Source organism: Chlorocebus sabaeus, chromosome 20 (genome assembly GCF_047675955.1).
Source record: "Chlorocebus sabaeus isolate Y175 chromosome 20, mChlSab1.0.hap1, whole genome shotgun sequence".
NCBI lineage: Eukaryota > Metazoa > Chordata > Mammalia > Primates > Cercopithecidae > Chlorocebus > Chlorocebus sabaeus.
This window is the reverse complement of record NC_132923.1, coordinates 84,340,449-84,357,415: the sequence shown is the minus strand read 5'-3', so window position 1 is coordinate 84,357,415 and position 16,967 is coordinate 84,340,449. Positions and strand designations below refer to the sequence as shown.

The following is a 16,967-nucleotide window of genomic DNA, read 5'->3' as shown; positions in this document are numbered from 1 at the left end:
AAAAACTGAGGCATGAAGGAATAATTTGCCAAAAAGCAGTCAGTTTGAAGCAAAGCTGGGAACAAAGTCCCAGTTTACTGACTCCTAGAAATTCTGCATTCTTTCCACTGAACCAGTGATTCTCAACCTTGGCTGCACATTAGCATCATATGGGGAGCAGTAAAATACACTAATACCTGAATTCTGCACCACCCCCACCTTCTACACCCCTCCCAAGATTCTGATTTAACTGACTAGGCTATCAGCCCAGGCAATGGCATTTTTAAAGCTCCCTAAAGTAATTTTCATGTGCAGCCAAAGCTGCAAACCACTGCATAACTACTACAACTCCTTTTTCCAATAATTACTTTTAAAATATAAGTAAATGCCCCGGCTTTCAAAAAAACTAATTCCTTCATTCAGCAAACATTTCTTTAGAACCTCCTATGTCCCTGACATTGTTGGGAACGTCATAAAATAATGAAAGCTCACACTTATACATGAGGTTTACCATGTACCATTCACGCTTCTAAAAGCTGCACATATGTTAACAATTAATTCTAACTATTCCATGAAATGGATACTATAGGGCAAGGATTTGACTCAAGACCGCCTGGCTACTGGGTCCATGCGGTGAATCACTATACTATACTGCCACTTAAATAAGGTCCTACTTCATAGACTATTAGGAGGGGGAGAGACAATTCAACAATTATATAGTAAAGGCTACATGCTAAGATGGGCCTCTAAATCAGGGGAATCATAACAGAAGAGGTAACACCTGAATTCCAAAGAATTAGTTAGATGAAACCTGGCTAAAAGCAACCACTAGGCAGCATAAACACATGAAATAATCATTCTCACATTCAATTCTACAACTATTCATTGAGTGCCTACTATGTGCAAGGCAGTGTTCTAGGCACTTGGGATATGTCTTTGGGGGAAAAAAAAACCCAAAGATTCTTGCCTTCATGGAGCTTACTTTCTATGGAAAGACAACAAACATATTTAATAAGTAAATTACATAGTAACTTAAAAGATAAGTACTACAGAAAAAAGAGAGTTGAGTACGCTAAAAAGGATGGGAGTGTGGACGCAGGAGAAGGTTACAGTGTTTAATAGAGTAGTCAGGATAAGACTTGTTGAGAAGGTATGTTTTAAGAAGAGGGAAAAGTGCTAAAGGAATGGGAAACAGGGCAAATAAACAAACAATGAGACCAGTTTTAAAAAGAAAACCAAGATAGAGTGACAGGAAGAGTAAAAGAAGAAAGCAAAGAGCCAGGAAGGGCTGTTTGGCTTGTTACCTAAATGAAATGAGGAACAACTCATTTGTTCCTCATTTGAGTGTGGGGAGAGGGAAGGGCATGATCTGACTTAAGTTTTAGAAGAACTGTTCTGATTGTTAAGAACAGACTATAAAAGGAAAGGGTAGACACAGGGAAACCTGTTAGGAGGCTATAGTAGTATCCCAGGCCAGAGATGATGGTGGCTAGGACCAGGATGGTAACAGTGGAGGTAGTGAGAGGTAATCAAATTCTGGATATATATTGAAGTAGAGATGACAGGATTTCCTGACAGACTTGATATGGGGTATGAAAGAGGAGTAAAGGATGACTCCAAGGTTAACTTGAAAGGAATATCCTTTTCGGTTAATTGAGCAACTGAAAGGATGCAGTGCAAATAATTAAGATGAAAAACCTAAGTGTGAAGCAAGTTTGAGGGGAGGATCAGGAATTCAGTTTAGACACATTAACTTTAAGACATCTATTAGACATCTAAGCAGAGACAGTAAATGGGCAGTTGGTTATACAATTATGGCAGTCAGGAGAGAGGTCTGGCTAGAGATTTGAATTTGAGAGTGATCATCATACAGATAGTACTTAAAATCCAAAGGATTAGTTGGGATTACCAAGGGAATGTACATACACAAGAAAAAAGGGATCATGAACTATAGCACTTCAACTTTAAGAGATTACAGAGGAAAAAAGAAACCAGCAAAGGAAACTGAGAAGGAATAACCAGCCACGGGTCTGGTGTCCTGAAAGTCAAGTGAATAAAATTTTCCGAGAGGGAAGTAATTAACTGGCAAATGTTGCTAATAAATCAAAAACGACAGAAACTGAGAAATGACCACTGGATTTAGTAATGTGGAAGTTACCGACATTGATGATACAAGTTTTGGCAAACTGATGGGGTGACATCAAAGCCTGATTAGTGTGAGTTAAGGGGAAACAGAGAAATCAAAAATAGTAAATACAGACATTTCTTAAGAAGTTTTACTGCAAAAGGGAGCAAAGGAATAGCTGGGAGGGGAAGTGCTGTCAGATTGTTCTTACAGTGGGAGAAATAAGAGCATGTTTGATTTTGTAGGGAATGGAAAATTGGTAACTTATGAGGGCATAATTGCTAGAGTGACATTCTGGAAAAGACAAGAAAGGATGAGACTGAATACACAAGTGAAGAAAATGACTTTAGATAAGAACATGGCAAGTTCCCAGCGAAGTAATAAGCCAGCACTGGCTGAGAGTATTCGTGGTTTGAGGAGAGAGTGTACAGTAGTCCACAAAAGTGGAAGAGTTGAATACAACAGGCAAGTACATCAGGAAACTACAAAAAATTCAGTATAGCTACAGCAATGATTTCAGAAATGTTCAGATTTCTGTCATAATGCCATCTGTTCACTTAGAAGACTACAAGCTTCTAGAGGACATAGTCCATGTACCTTTGGTTCTCTAGCACTCAAGATAATGGCCAGCACATAGTAAGTCCTTAATAAATGAATGCTGAATGATCAAATAAGCAGAGCTATTTGATTAGAGCACAGGGGCTTTATTTCTCCACCCAATCTGGCATAAAATTCCCATATGCTGAAGTCTGGTCAGAGCCCAACTCTTAAAGGAAATTTTCCTTGTCTAGATGAAAAATGACAGATTTATCTTGACATGATTCAAACAATACAAGTTTTCCAAAACAAGGTATAAATTAATTAGAGAATCTTGGTACTGGAAAACTAAACCAGATCAACCCCTCACTTTACAGATGAGGAAAATGAGGCCAAGAGGCTTGCTCAAGGTCAATCTACAATTAAAATAGCTTCAATCGAAGGCATCACAAATTCTACAGATAGAAAAGCCAAAAACAAAAACAAAAACAAAAAGGCTTACTTTGCCATGTTTTTCCTTCATGGCATTACTTTGGTTGTCTGTTTCTGTCTTCTTGGTATCATCTTTTGGTTGGTCTGCCTTAGCTTTGTTTTCCTCAGCAATTGAGTTTTTCTCAGTTGCACTACTTGAATTACATTCCCACTTCACAAACTTCTCTTCTACTATGCCCTTCAGCTGAAAGTCATCCATTCTTTTTGGGTCAAAGCCTTCAATCTATATAAAAAGGCATTCCAAATTGGTAGTGGAAAAATTATTTAAAAAAAAAAAAAAAGATGGACAAACAGACAAACCAGAATTCCAGCTTAAAATGTTTGAGCAGAGTTCTCTGCAAGAGCAAACTATACAAATACATATATATATATATATGCACATATATATCACAAACTCATGCTTACCCAACTTCCAAGTAAGCAAGGAAGAAGAGGGGGTTTTCTCTGTTGTAGAAAAAACATCACCATTAAAGCAAAACAGTAAGAAGGGATTCCACCATCAGTTTGGGAGTCAATATAGCACAACTGCAAAATGAAGGGGAAAAAAGTACTACCATTTAGCTTTCTTAATTTTCATGATAAAAGTAGCTTGTTTTTTTCTACCCTAATCATTGTAAAAAGTTCAAATGACAATGAAAAATGTAAGAAATAACTTGAAATATCATCACTCTAAAATAATAACCATTAAAATGTTGGTGACCATTTTTTCATTCTTTTTTAAATGCATACAAAGACACATATTTTTGTTAAAAGGAATAATATTATGTGTAGTTATTTTACTGTGGACACATTTTAAAAATATTTTCTCCTTATCTTGCCTCTACTTCTACTTCAATTAACAACCTTCTAGTCTTCTTCTAGGCCTTTTTCTACACTCATATACAAATACACATACATTTCTATTTCCTATATAGGTATAGGGAGAAGTTTAAGTTTTTCAACATTACTTTACCAAAATAGTATATTATAGACATCTCTCTGTATATTACTCTTCTCCCTTAACAATACATCAAGAAAGTCCCTTTAAGTCAGTTAGCACGATCTAACACATTATTTTATTTTTGAGACAGGGTCTCACTCTGTAGCCCAGGGTGGAGTGCAGTGGCATGATGACGACTCACTGCAGCCTCAACCTCACAAGCTCAAGTGATCCTTCCATGTCACTGGGACTACAGGCATGCACCACCACGCTCAGCTAATTTTTTTATTTTGTAGACAAATTTTTTTATTTTGTAGACTATTTGTAGACAAATTTTATTTATGTTGCCCAGGCTGGTCTCGAACCCTTGGGCTCAAATGATCTCCCCGCTCAGCCTCCCAAAGTGCTAGGTATTTATAGGCATGAGCCACCATGCCCAGCAAACACATTCTTTTAAATGCTTAAATTATAGTCTATGATATGGATGGTTACACAATAGTTCCCCCATTCAAGAACATTCACATTTTGCTCCCAGTTTTTGCCACTTCAAATAATGCTGTAATGTTCATCCTTATACATAGGGTTTCCTAAGTATTGATGCTTATTTCTATGAGCTGTATTCCCATGAATGTTTGTTAAATTAAAAGATTAGTGATACATTTTAATCCTAAAATACATTGTTAAGAATTGTTTTTCCAAAATCACTACAAAAATTTGTATTATCCATCAGGAACCTAGGTGTGTTCAACCCTTCGAACACTACGTATTATCTAGTGCACACACCCCTTCAAACACTAAGTATTATCACTTAAAAACTAATTTTCAATAATTTTCAATGGGATGAGAGAAGTGTAATATCTGATAGTTACTTTAATTTGCATGTCCTTGACCTTAAAGAGATTATGAAATTTGTACATGTTTACTAACCATTTGAGATTTACTCTTTTCTAAATTGCCTATTAAATATTTTGCCAGTTTTTCTATTTGCATGCAATACATCAATTTATAAGAGTTTTAATTATGGATAATAACCCTTTATGTCTGATATACGCATTTGAAACATGTTTTTTTTTCCCAATCTACTATTTTTCTTTTGATACTATTTATGATATCTTTTACCATGTAACGTTTTTTAATTTTTGCTATGCTTTAGTTTAAATATGCTTATTTCAGACACTCAGCCCTCCATATCAATGGGTTCTGCATCTACAGATTCAATCGACTACAGACTGAAAATATTTTTTAGGCTGGGCATACTGGCTCATGCATATCATTCCAGCACTTTGGGAGGCAGAGCAGGTGGATCACTTAAGGTCAGGTGTTCCAGACCAGCCTGGCCAACATAGTGAAACCCTGTCTCTACAAAAAATACAAACATTAGCCAGGCACAGTGGCAGGCACCTGTAATCTCAGCTACTCAGGAGGCTGAGACAGGAGAATCACTTGAACCCGGGAGGTGGAGGTTGCAGTAAGCTGAGATTGACCACTACACTCCAGCCTGGGCGAGACCCCATCAAAACATTTATATATACATTTTTTCATTAAGTAAAATTAATTAATTAATTATTGCCAGGTGTGGTGATGGACACATATCACCTGCAGTTGATGTAGTCCCAGCTAGCTACTTAAGAGGCAGAGGCAGAAGGATTGCTTGAGTCCAGGAGTTTGAGTCCAGCCCAGACAATATAGCAAGACCTCTGTCTCTAAAAATATATATAATTGAAAAATTTGTTAAAGGCCAGGTGCAAAGGCATTGACTCTTGAAAAAACAAAACAAAACAAAACAAAAATATGCTAGGCATGGTGGCACACACCAGTGGTCCTAGTTACTCAGGAAGCTGAGGTGGGAGGATCCCTTGAGCCCAGGAATTCAAGGTTACAGTGAGCTATGATGGCACCACTGCACTCCGGCCTGGGCAACAGAGTGAGACTCCGTCTCTGAAAAAAATTAAAATTTTAAATTTTAAAAACTAAAAATAGCAATATAATAAAAAATACAAATTAAAAAATACAGTATAACAACTATTTACAGAGCATTTATACTGTATTAGATATTATAAGTAATCTAGTGATGATTTAAGGTATGTTGGAGTCTATGTGAAGGTTAGATACAAATAACACACAATTTGTATAAGGGACTTGAGCATCCTCAAATTTTGGTATCCTTGGGAGTCCTGGAACCAAACCCCCCAACACTGGATACTGAGGACAACTGTACACCTTCTAGGTATCCTATCATAGTAAAAAGAGCTCCCCATCCCATTGTTTACATACACATACTCCTACATTTTTCTTCTAAAATTTTAAATTTTAAGTAAAATTTATTTTTGCATTTAGCATGCTGAGTCCAACACTATTTTCTTCTAGTAAGATACACTTGTGAAAGCACTATTTAATAAAATCTATACACTAGATTACCTGAGCATTCTATTCTGTCCCACAGATATATTTTTCTATTTCTATGCCAATGGCATACTTCTGATTAAAGCAGTTTTACAGCCACTCTAGCCTTCCTTTTTGCTCCTCCTGAGTTCATCCCCACCTTGGAAGCTTTGGATTAACTGTTCCTTGGAGAGTTTTCCATCAGATTTTCATGTAGCTAGCTATTACCCGTCTGAGCTTAAATATCACTTCTTCACAGTCTTTTCCTGACAATTCAGAGTAATGTCATTCATTCTATCATTTCATTTTTGTAGCACTAAGCTCTAGCAGATATTATCATTTATATATTTACTGTCTGACTCTTCCAGAAGTATATGAGCACCATGAAAGCAGGACTCTGTATGTCCTGTTACGTGTTTCCAGCCTCTAGAACAGTGTCTGACACACAGAAGGCATTTAATGAATGTTTGCTGAATGGATGGATTTGTTCAGATTTTGCTTTCATCTTTCAATAATATAATTTCTTCTTATATCTTTCTTATTAAATCTCTTCCTTAGTGTTTTATAATTTATGTTGCTGTCATGAAAGTACATATTTTTCCCCATTTCCATTCTTTTTTTTTTTTTTTTTTTTTTTTTTGAGACTGAGTCTCGCTCTGTCCCCCAAGCTGGAGTGCAGTGACGCGATCTCGGCTCACTGCAAGCTCCGCCTCCCGGGTTCACCATTCTCCTGCCTCAGCCTCCGGAGTAGCTGGGACTACAGGCGCCCACCACCGCGCCCAGCTAGTTTTTTTGTATTTTTTTAGTAGAGACGGGGTTTCACCGGGTTAGCTAGGATGGTCTCGATCTCCTGACCTCATGATCCACCCGTCTTGGCCTCCCAAAGTGCTGGGATTACAGGCTTGAGCCACCGCGCCCGGCCCCCCATTTCCATTCTAACAGGTTATTTTTATGGCAGAGAATGGCCATTGACTTTTGTATATTTATCTTATACTTAGTCTTAATCCTCATAGTTTTTTACTAGGATTTTCTAGGCATACAATCATATCATTAGCACAAAGAGATAATTTTATCATTTTTCCAATATTTACATTCAATTATTTCATTTTCTTATTGCATTTCCTAAAAATCCCAAAACAAGGTACAACATTAATGGTGAACTTCTCTGCAATATTCTTCATCCTAACATATATGGCTTAAATGATGTTTCTTATTGTTTTGGCTTTGTTTTTTGTGTGTGTTTTTAATAAACGGTTTTCAACATAAACTTCCATTTCTAGTTGATTTAAAAGTTTCTGTTAGGGGGAACATGCCCTTTCAGCATCTAGGATTTTTTTTCTCCTTCATGTGTTAATATAATAAATTATGTGAACAGACTTCCTGATATTAAACCATTCTTATAATCTTGAAGTAAATCATGCATGATCATGGCATATTAACCTTTGATACATGGATGTATTTCATTTGCTTACATTTCATTATAATGTAGCATCTATATATGATTGGTCTATACTGGATTGGTTGGATTCATTTTTAAATCATTGTTTTCTTCTGTAGACAATGAAGATTTAGGATAATAATAATATAGAGTAATTATACTGTAGTATAATATCTTGGTACATTTAAGATTACAACTCAAAATAAAAGACAACTAAAAACACTTGTCAAAAAGAGTTTGAAACATTCCACTAGAATAAACTCTCACTTATCCAAAATATTAAGACAAGGGTAAACTGCCTAATGAATAACTCGACTTAACCAAAAATTCCTTTGCAACGATAAAGAACTGTCAATATATTCTGCTAACATTACCAGACATCTCACAGATGAACAAGATTAAGGCAGTTTAAGAGAGAGCTCTTAAAACCCAGATATCTCTTTCAGATGTCAAATAGTGCTAAAATGCAATTCTCATATTAACCACAAAAAGTGGCTCTAAGTCAGGTAACTTGACTAATAATGTACTGATGATAAGGCTAAAGAGTTCTGCTGCCTAGAGTTAAGAAGCTTTATTTAGAAAACTATTTCCTATTACCAAAATGCAAAGACTATAACTACTTAAAAGATAGCCAGAGAATAATCAACTGCAATCTTGTATCACAGTTAAAAGAATAAATTATATACTAGAATTGTTCTGAACCCCCAAATCATGGGAAAATGCATGCTTAACTAGATAATGTACAATATGGCTTAAAACTTCAAGAAAAACAAAGCTATTTAAAAAATCTTTAGAATAAAAATATACTAGGAATTATTTCTAAGTTTCTTAAGAAAATACCATGAAAAATCCTTCTTCGCAACTAACACAAATGACAAAAATGAGACATGTTATTCTGTTGCAAACAGAAAAGAACTACTCTACAACCAGTTTTGTAATATCAGTGTCCATCGACTGGCATATTTAGAATCTATATGGATGAAGTACTATAACACCATGAGCAACCTTTTCCAAGAGTCACTTTAGGAAATTTTATAGGCCACATTTTTTTCCAAAATAAAAAGAACGTATTTGAGTATCATTTATAATCTTCCAATACAGACTACTTATTTTACTGAATAGAACAATGTCTGGGAGAAAACTGACATGACTTTACGACCGCAAAAAAAATTAGGGCATAATTTAAAAGAACCAACAAAGAAGTATATTCCATCATCCTTTATATTTCTGTAGAATTTTAGAGCCTGAAGTATATTCTCATGAATTATCTAATAGCATTACCAAAATATTCTCTCCAGGTGAAAAAAACTGAAGCTCAGATAGGTAAAGTACCTTGCTCGAAGACTTAGCAAAGCCTTGGGTGCTGTGGCTCACACCTGTAATCCCAGCACTTTGGGAGGCCAGGGTGGGAGGATCGTCTGAGCCCTGGAGTTGAAGATCAGCCTAGGCAACAAAATGAGACCCCACCTCTACAAAAAAAATAAAAAAATTAGCCAGGCATGGTGGTACACGCCTGTGGTCCCAGCTACTCAGGAAGCCTGTCGCGGGAGGATCATTTGAGCCTAGGAGGTTGAGGCGACCGTGAGCCGTGATTGTTCACTCCAGCACTAGGTAACAGAGACCCCATCTCAAAAACAAAAAAACTTAGCACACACAAAAAAAGAAAAACTAGACCTGGAATTGGTTTACTCCATTTCATAGCACTGATTTCCTATAGTATGCTAGGCATAGAGTGTAAGATAAATGAGAGGAAGTAGTCACCCTCCCTCAACCTATTTTACAGCCTCCACTCACTTCCACGGGTTAAAAATCTTTCTGGCCAGGCACAGAGCCTCACACCCGTAATTCCAGCACCTGGGAGGGCAAGGTGGGAGGACCACTTGAGCCCAGAAGTTCGAGGCCAGCATGGGCAACATCATGAGACCCCACCTCTATTTCAAACAAACAAACAAACAAACTCCTTTCTGAAGAAGCTAGGTCATTTATTCAACAAACATTTACTGAGTGCCTACTATGTGCTGACACAGTAAGATAACTGGAAGTGGGGATCAGCCGTGAATATATAAAACATTAACCACCCCCCACCAAAGAGTTTACAGTTTCACAGAACAGACTGCAACAAATTTATGTATGGCAGGTGGTAATTAATGTGAGCATAAACTTGAAAAAAGTAAGAGTGAAGCATTCTAAATACCTAAGGTAAGAACATTCTAGAGGAGGGAAACAGCAAATACAAACGCCTTGCTTTGTATACAGAAGCCCCAACCTTAGGCTTTCTGACTGTTCCACACTCAGCCAGCTGGTGCTGCCCCAAGCATGGGGGCAATTCTCTAAACAGAGTCCAGACAAAAAATTCCAGAGACTTCTCTATTTTTGCTATGAAGTTACCACAACACCATCCCCTTAATCGGTTTTCTTTGTATACGACTGAGAATTTACTTATCACCAGTCTAACAAGTGATGAATACTCTATAGATAGGGCAGGAATACACAAAAAGCTAAAGTCTCTCTCTCTAGTCATTTGGACTGATATTGATAATTAACCACTCCTCCCTATCCCCACACCAAAGAAATAAACACAGGTCAACCACAGCCTTTAGATATACAAATTAATTCTAATTTAGGAAACTTAAATAACAAATGCTCAGCAGTTGCCCAATCAGAAATTGGTACATGTTATCAATGATTTAGAGGAAAGAGAATAGTATTCTTAGAGACTGGGGAAAAAAATAAGCCAACAAAAGAATCTTAACATATATAGATCTTAAAACCTTACAAGTTTAACTTACGGTAAGAGTGAAAACTTGAGCCTCATATGCTGATATGAAAGAGAACATTTCTACAGTACATAAAAGGAGAATAAAGCACGACAATTAAAAATTCTAAAATATATCAATAAGTGTATGTGTCTATAAAAATTTATTTTTTATGTCCATAAATTACAACCTGCCACACCACTTTCTGTCAAGTGCAGGAAACCACTTTGTCCCACATGCTATGATTGATGTTACATGCTACAAGAAAAGGCCTGATTTTGAAGATTAAACATATTTCCTTCTAAAAATATAAATAAGTAGTTTTCCTTTCTTTCACTTACCTTAGCCCAGTAGCGAAAGGCTAACACCAAGGGAATAAAGACAGGTTCTATTTTGCCAAGGGCAGTAAGTAAATCAGTAGTGAGACATGCCATATCATTTCCTGCACTCACTCTACAAAGTAAACCACTGTGAATGAGAAAGAAACAAATTTCATTGTATTAATACCCTTAAAAGCAGAATACTTCAAATCCTATGGCTACTCTTTCCAGTTATCATATTGCAAGATAGTACCTTAAGAGCCCTAATAAAAACATTTTAAATGTTTTTATAAATTTAGAGCTAACTGAAAACTACATGTCATTCCATTACTAGAGTTCCATACGAATTAATGAAAGATGTTTTTAACATTCATTTGTACTTCAGAAATAAATTTCAACCAAACTTAGTATTTAAGTTAATGAGAAATTAATTTCAAAAGCAGCATTATGAATTACCAAAACTGATATACATGAGAGACAGGGCACTGATCTCTTCATTGTCAAATAGTGCAAGGTTATTTCCTAGTTCATTCCTCTTGCTTCGTACATGATAATAGCAAAAAATGAATACTTAACTGACTGGCTATACTTCTTGACTCTAATTTTTCCTATCCAAGCTTTCACAACTGTACTAATATGTTATTTTCAGAGTAAAGATTAGACAGGATTTGCAGATTAACCCACAAGTTATGCTTCTGTATAAGTGAAAATAGCAGCTACCTTAAATGGGGTGACAGAAGTGTAATGAAGACATTTTGAAAGCAGGGAGAATAAATCTCAGGTGTAACACACAGGCAATTTAACACAATGTGGCAGAAAAAACACTAAAAGTCACTTTGCCTCCATTTTCCGATTATAGTTTTCCCCTAAATGATGTGAATCTGGACAAACTGATAAACCACTCCAAGTCTCATTTTTCTAGTTTAGAAAGTAAAAAATCTGAACTAGATCACCATAGATTCATCTAGCTTTGAATAAGAAAATACTTTGATCTTAAAATATAATACAATAATCAATAAAAGAATATAATTTCTGTATTGTTTCCATGTCTCCCATACTACTTTCAAATAGGATTTAGTTTTTGCTTTCACAGGCACTTTGCTCTCTTAGACTTATAGACATCTAACTAGAAAGGCAAGATCAGTCTTCAATTTAGAACTGATCTTGAGTTTATTCAATTTAAATCAACTCATTCAATTTAAGTGAACTAAAAACTTAAATTCTAATAGATTGTGAGATCCTTGAGAAGACAGGCTTTTTTCTTTCTTTTTTTTGAGACAGGGTCTCGCTCTGTCACCCAGGCTGGAGTGCAGTGGCACAATCACGGCTCACTGCAGCCTCAACCTCCCAGGCTCAGGCCATCCTCCCACCTCAGCCTCCCAAGTAGCTGGGCACACACACCCACCACGCCCGGCTGATTTTTTTATTTTTTGTGGAGACAAGGTCTCACTATGCTGCCCAGGCTAGTCTTGAATTCCTTGGCTCAAGTGACTCTAGAGAGGCTCTTATTTATGTCTGTATCCCTAGAGCAAAGTAGTACCTACATACAAGTAAATGCAATACTCTTGGGTGAGTGAATGACTTGAAAAAAAAAAATTAAAGTTTTGCCTAGAGTATTTTATTTTCAACTGTCTGGTGTTCTACATATTTCTTGTTCACATGCATTTGGTAAGCTTGCTATTTTTAATGAATAGAAACTAGCTTAGTCATATTTATCCAAGGAGAAATCTAAAGCAAAAACTTTCTCTCTTAGACATCATTCACTACAAATTTGGTTGTTGGGGTTTCTTTTTTTAAACATTTTCTCTTCGTTGTTACCAACCTTTTTCGATCTCTGCACACCACAACAGGAACTTTAGCGTGAAAATCAGATTCCACATCTACATATAATACTAATAAGGAAAAAAAAAGTAAGGTAATGTCAACATCTCTAAAATATGTACTCTACGGTAAATATTAAGTAACAGTTTCCTTCTGAAAATCATCCTTCCTCATTGCTTCTGTGGGATAATCCACTCTTCTCATTATGAGCACCAACCCAACAGAATCTCTTACCTCTCTTGGTGTCATTCGTTGTATATCACAAACCACAGGTACAGTCCCAAATACTGTCCGAAAATTATAATCACCTTAAGAAAGGTCTTAACATCCCTAAAAGTTTTAATATTTCCAAGTAAGTAGATAATCTAGTCAAAGTTGTTAAACCTTAATCGATACAGCAAAGAGAGGACATCCCTTACTCCTGAGAGCTAGTTCCACAAGAGCCAAGAAAGGAGGACCTATCATGCTTTGACAGTTTAGTTCTTTTAAATTACCAATATAATTGCAACCTAACTCTGCTGGCCACATTTCCCATTAGCATACAAAGAGTTTGCCCAATCAAAGTTGCTAAGGAAGGACTAACTGGATGAAGCACATTTCTACCCTGCAATCTTTCTCTGTACCTCCAAGGGTAAGCCCCATGCCATAAATGTCTAATCTAAATAAAAACAGATAGATTGGCCAGGCATGGTGGCTCACACTTGTAATCCCAGCACTTTGGGAGGCCGAGATGGGTAGATCACGAGGTCAGGAGTTCAAGACCAGCCTGGCCAAGTCAGTGAAACCTGGTCTCTACTAAAAATACAAAAATTAGCTGAGTATGGTGGCACGTGCCTGTAATCCCAGCTACTCGGGGTGCTGAGGCACAGAATTGCTTGAACCTGGGAGGTTGCAGTGAGCTGAGATCGTGCCTCTGCATTCCAGCCTGGGCGACAGAGTGAGACTCTGTCTCGAAATAAAACAAAAATAACAACAACAAAAAAAAAAAAAACAGAAAGATTACCACCGCTTGTAATTCAAAGAAAATTTCTCAATAGTACTTGTTGTAACGATTAATTTAGTCAAAAAACATGTGCTGAAGACCTATATGTCAGAAATTTCATTATGCGGTATGAATATGACAATGAATAAGGCAAAAAAAAAGGTCAATAAGGGGTTTGGAACACAAATATATAAACAAATAAATCCTGTAGGTGACCTGTAGAAGATACAATAAGAACATAAAGGAAGAAATAATCAATTTTAAAATCAGACTGAGTTTTATAAGCCTACATTGTATGACTTAAGATGATCTACTTACATATTTTGGATGGAAAAGGCATATACTAAATATTTGTGCTAGGATGATATACCTAAGAGGTAAATGCTATGTCTACCTCTTATCGGTAGTAAACTTTAAAGTTTTTGAGCAATTAGAAACAAGTATTTAAGAAAGAAAACTGTATTAAAATACCTTTATAGGATAAACTGTACCAAACTCATCCCTAGAAAACTACTTTCCTAAGACAATGGCCAACAGGAAACCGATAAATAAGAGCTGATTGTGTAGACAGAAAAAATAAATTTAGAATTCACATTAAAGTCAATGAGAGAGTATGGTTTTAAAAAAAGCTCTCTCTTCTAACCCAAATTGCAAGTACTTTTGCCAGATACTTTTGATTCATATAATTTAGGGTAATAATAACAATCACAACAGCAAAAATGTAATAAGAAGTTATTGTATATCCCGCGCTTTTCTAAACTATAGTTTAGCCTATCTCATTCTTACAACAACTTTCTCATCAAAAAGATACAATGTAATATTGCCATTTTACAGACGGGAAAGCTAAAGTATTAACACAAATAATTTGTCAAAGGACACACAAACAATAAGAGGCAGAACTAAAATCTGAGCCCAGAAAGTCTAGCTCCAGATTCCAAGCTTAATCTTAAGCATTTACTTTATAACAAGAAAAACTAAGTAAAAACCAAAAAAATCTTGTAGATTGTAATACATGACCTGGAGCCTGGTTTGAGAATCTTGCAATTTTTAAAAATTTTTCACCTATATGAATGATGTGTTTACAAAGGCAATCCAGACAGACAAAGCACACACGAAAAACTCAACTAGGTATGATTCAACTGATGCAATATAAATGATTAAATTAATACAGATGCTTTAGGTGGCAAAAAACATATTTACTCAATGCATGCATACATTTTTATTCCAACTCTCTCCTTAATCTTCTTTCAGTAATGATCTCATAATGATTATAGTTTTCTGTCTTCTTTTACACAAGAAATGACCATAATATTCAAAGCAAATATTTTTTAATTACCCAAAAGGCAGTATTTTTTACATATGAAGGTTTTTTTGGTTTGTTTTTTTCCAGACGGAGTTTCACTTTTTTCGCCCAGGCTGGAGTGTAGTGGCACAATCTCAGCTCACTGCAACCTCTGCAGCCCAGGTTCAAGCAATTCTCCTGCCTCAGTCTCCCGAGGAGCTGGTACATGCCACCACGACTGGTAATTTTGTGTTTTTAGTAAAGACGGGGTTTCACCATGTTGGTCAGGCTGGTCTCGAAATCCTGACCTCAGGTGATCCATCCACCTCGGCCTCCCAAAGTGCTGGCATTACAGGTGTGAGCCACTGTGCCCAGCCTGCGTATCAATTTTAATATGGCATTTTTTTTTTTACCTAAGTTACAGTTAAATTATATTTTCTAGTATACCTATAAGCAAGTGTGTGTGTGTGTGTGTGTCTCCATTTGTAATACAATGACTCAACTATGCCAGCAGTTTAGTTTTAACTTGGTTAGCCATATATAAATAACACATGTAACTTTACAAAGACAAATTAAAAAAAAAAAGAGGAAAAGAAACTCACCATTTTTCTTTAAAATCCCAAGTACTTTTATCAGAAGATCTGGATGATTCATCTAAAAAAGTTTCAAAGTAAATCAATATACTAATTTCAAAGTTCAGACAGAAGAACATTAAAGAGAACTCAATTTCATTAAAGAAAAACATTTAAATATAATCATGCTCTGTGTTTTAAATAATGAAAACAAAACAGTGGTTTTTTGTTTTGTTTTGTTTTTTGAGATGAGGTTTCCCTGTATTGCCCAGGCTACAGCATGACTATAGCTCACTACAGCCTGAACTTCTGGGCTCAAGGACTCCTCCTGCCTCAGCATCCCGAGTAGCTAGGACTGCAAGTATATGCCACCACATCCAGCTAGTATTTTTTTTTTTTTTAAGAGACAGGGTCTTGCTATATTGCCCAGGCTGGTCTTGAACTCCTGGCAACAAGGATTCCTCCTACTTTTGCCTCCCAAAGCACAGGAATTATAGGCATGAGCCACCTTGCCTGGCCATGTTTTACTTTTATGTCAACAAATCTTGTTCAAAGAAGTAGAATACAATAAATGACGTAGCACTTTTATTCCAGAAACACTCTTACAATTAATCGTTTCTTAAAGCAAGAAAAGGTTCTGGAATTTACCATCAAAACAAAAAAGAAATGAGTTGACCAGATGACTGTGAAAAAGAAAATTGTTGAGATAAAAACTTTAAGGGATATAGATAACTGGCAGCTTAGTCAAAAGGCTTAGAATAAAAATACTATTTTATATAACAAGCTTGTCAAATGTTTAAAGTGTTTTTTGCTATTTAAGAGTATTTAGGCCAGGTGCGGTGGCTCACACCTATAATCCCAGCACTTTGGGAGGCCGAGGCGGGTGGATCACCTGAGGTTGGGAGTTCAAGACCGGTCTGACCAACGCGATGAAATCCCATCTCTACTAAAAATACAAAAATTAGCCAGGCATAGTGGCACACGCCTGTAATCCCAGCTACTCAGGAGACTGAGATAGGAGAATGGCTTAAACCCAGGAGGTGGAGGGTGCAGTAAGCCGAGATTGTACCACTGCACTCCAGCCTGGGCAAAAGAGTGAGATTCTGTCTCAAAAAACAAACAACAAAAATATTTAATAACCATACATGAATTATAAAGTAAATGTATCAGCCTAAAAACACCAAATTTTCACCCAAATCAAACTTCCCTGAACATAAACATATTATTCGATTTAAAACATAAAATACTGACTTATTTTAAAAGATTGATATGTCAATAATGTCAGCAGTGCTAAATAATATTGTTCTAATACTGATAAAAATATTAGAACAATATCAATATTGTTTTAATGATTCTAGGTGT

General features: G+C 36.2%; 1 protein-coding gene across 10 annotated transcripts in view; it reads right to left on the bottom strand.

The window, feature by feature from the left end:
* The window catches only part of TUT4 (terminal uridylyl transferase 4), a 127,284-nt gene that overhangs the window by 54,879 nt on the left and 55,438 nt on the right, over positions 1 to 16,967 (bottom strand). For 8 of the 10 annotated variants that reach the window (XM_007978742.3, XM_007978743.3, XM_073007300.1 and 5 more), the window contains exons 7-11: positions 15,636 to 15,687; positions 12,771 to 12,840; positions 10,970 to 11,096; positions 3,539 to 3,658; positions 3,144 to 3,356 (exon numbers count right to left, since the gene is read on the bottom strand). In XM_007978742.3, coding sequence (XP_007976933.1) covers positions 3,144 to 3,356; positions 3,539 to 3,658; positions 10,970 to 11,096; positions 12,771 to 12,840; positions 15,636 to 15,687 — 582 coding nt within the window. The remainder of the gene's footprint in view (positions 1 to 3,143; positions 3,357 to 3,538; positions 3,659 to 10,969; positions 11,097 to 12,770; positions 12,841 to 15,635; positions 15,688 to 16,967) is intronic. The other 2 variants (XM_007978747.3, XM_007978749.3) reach the window with 2 other exon arrangements.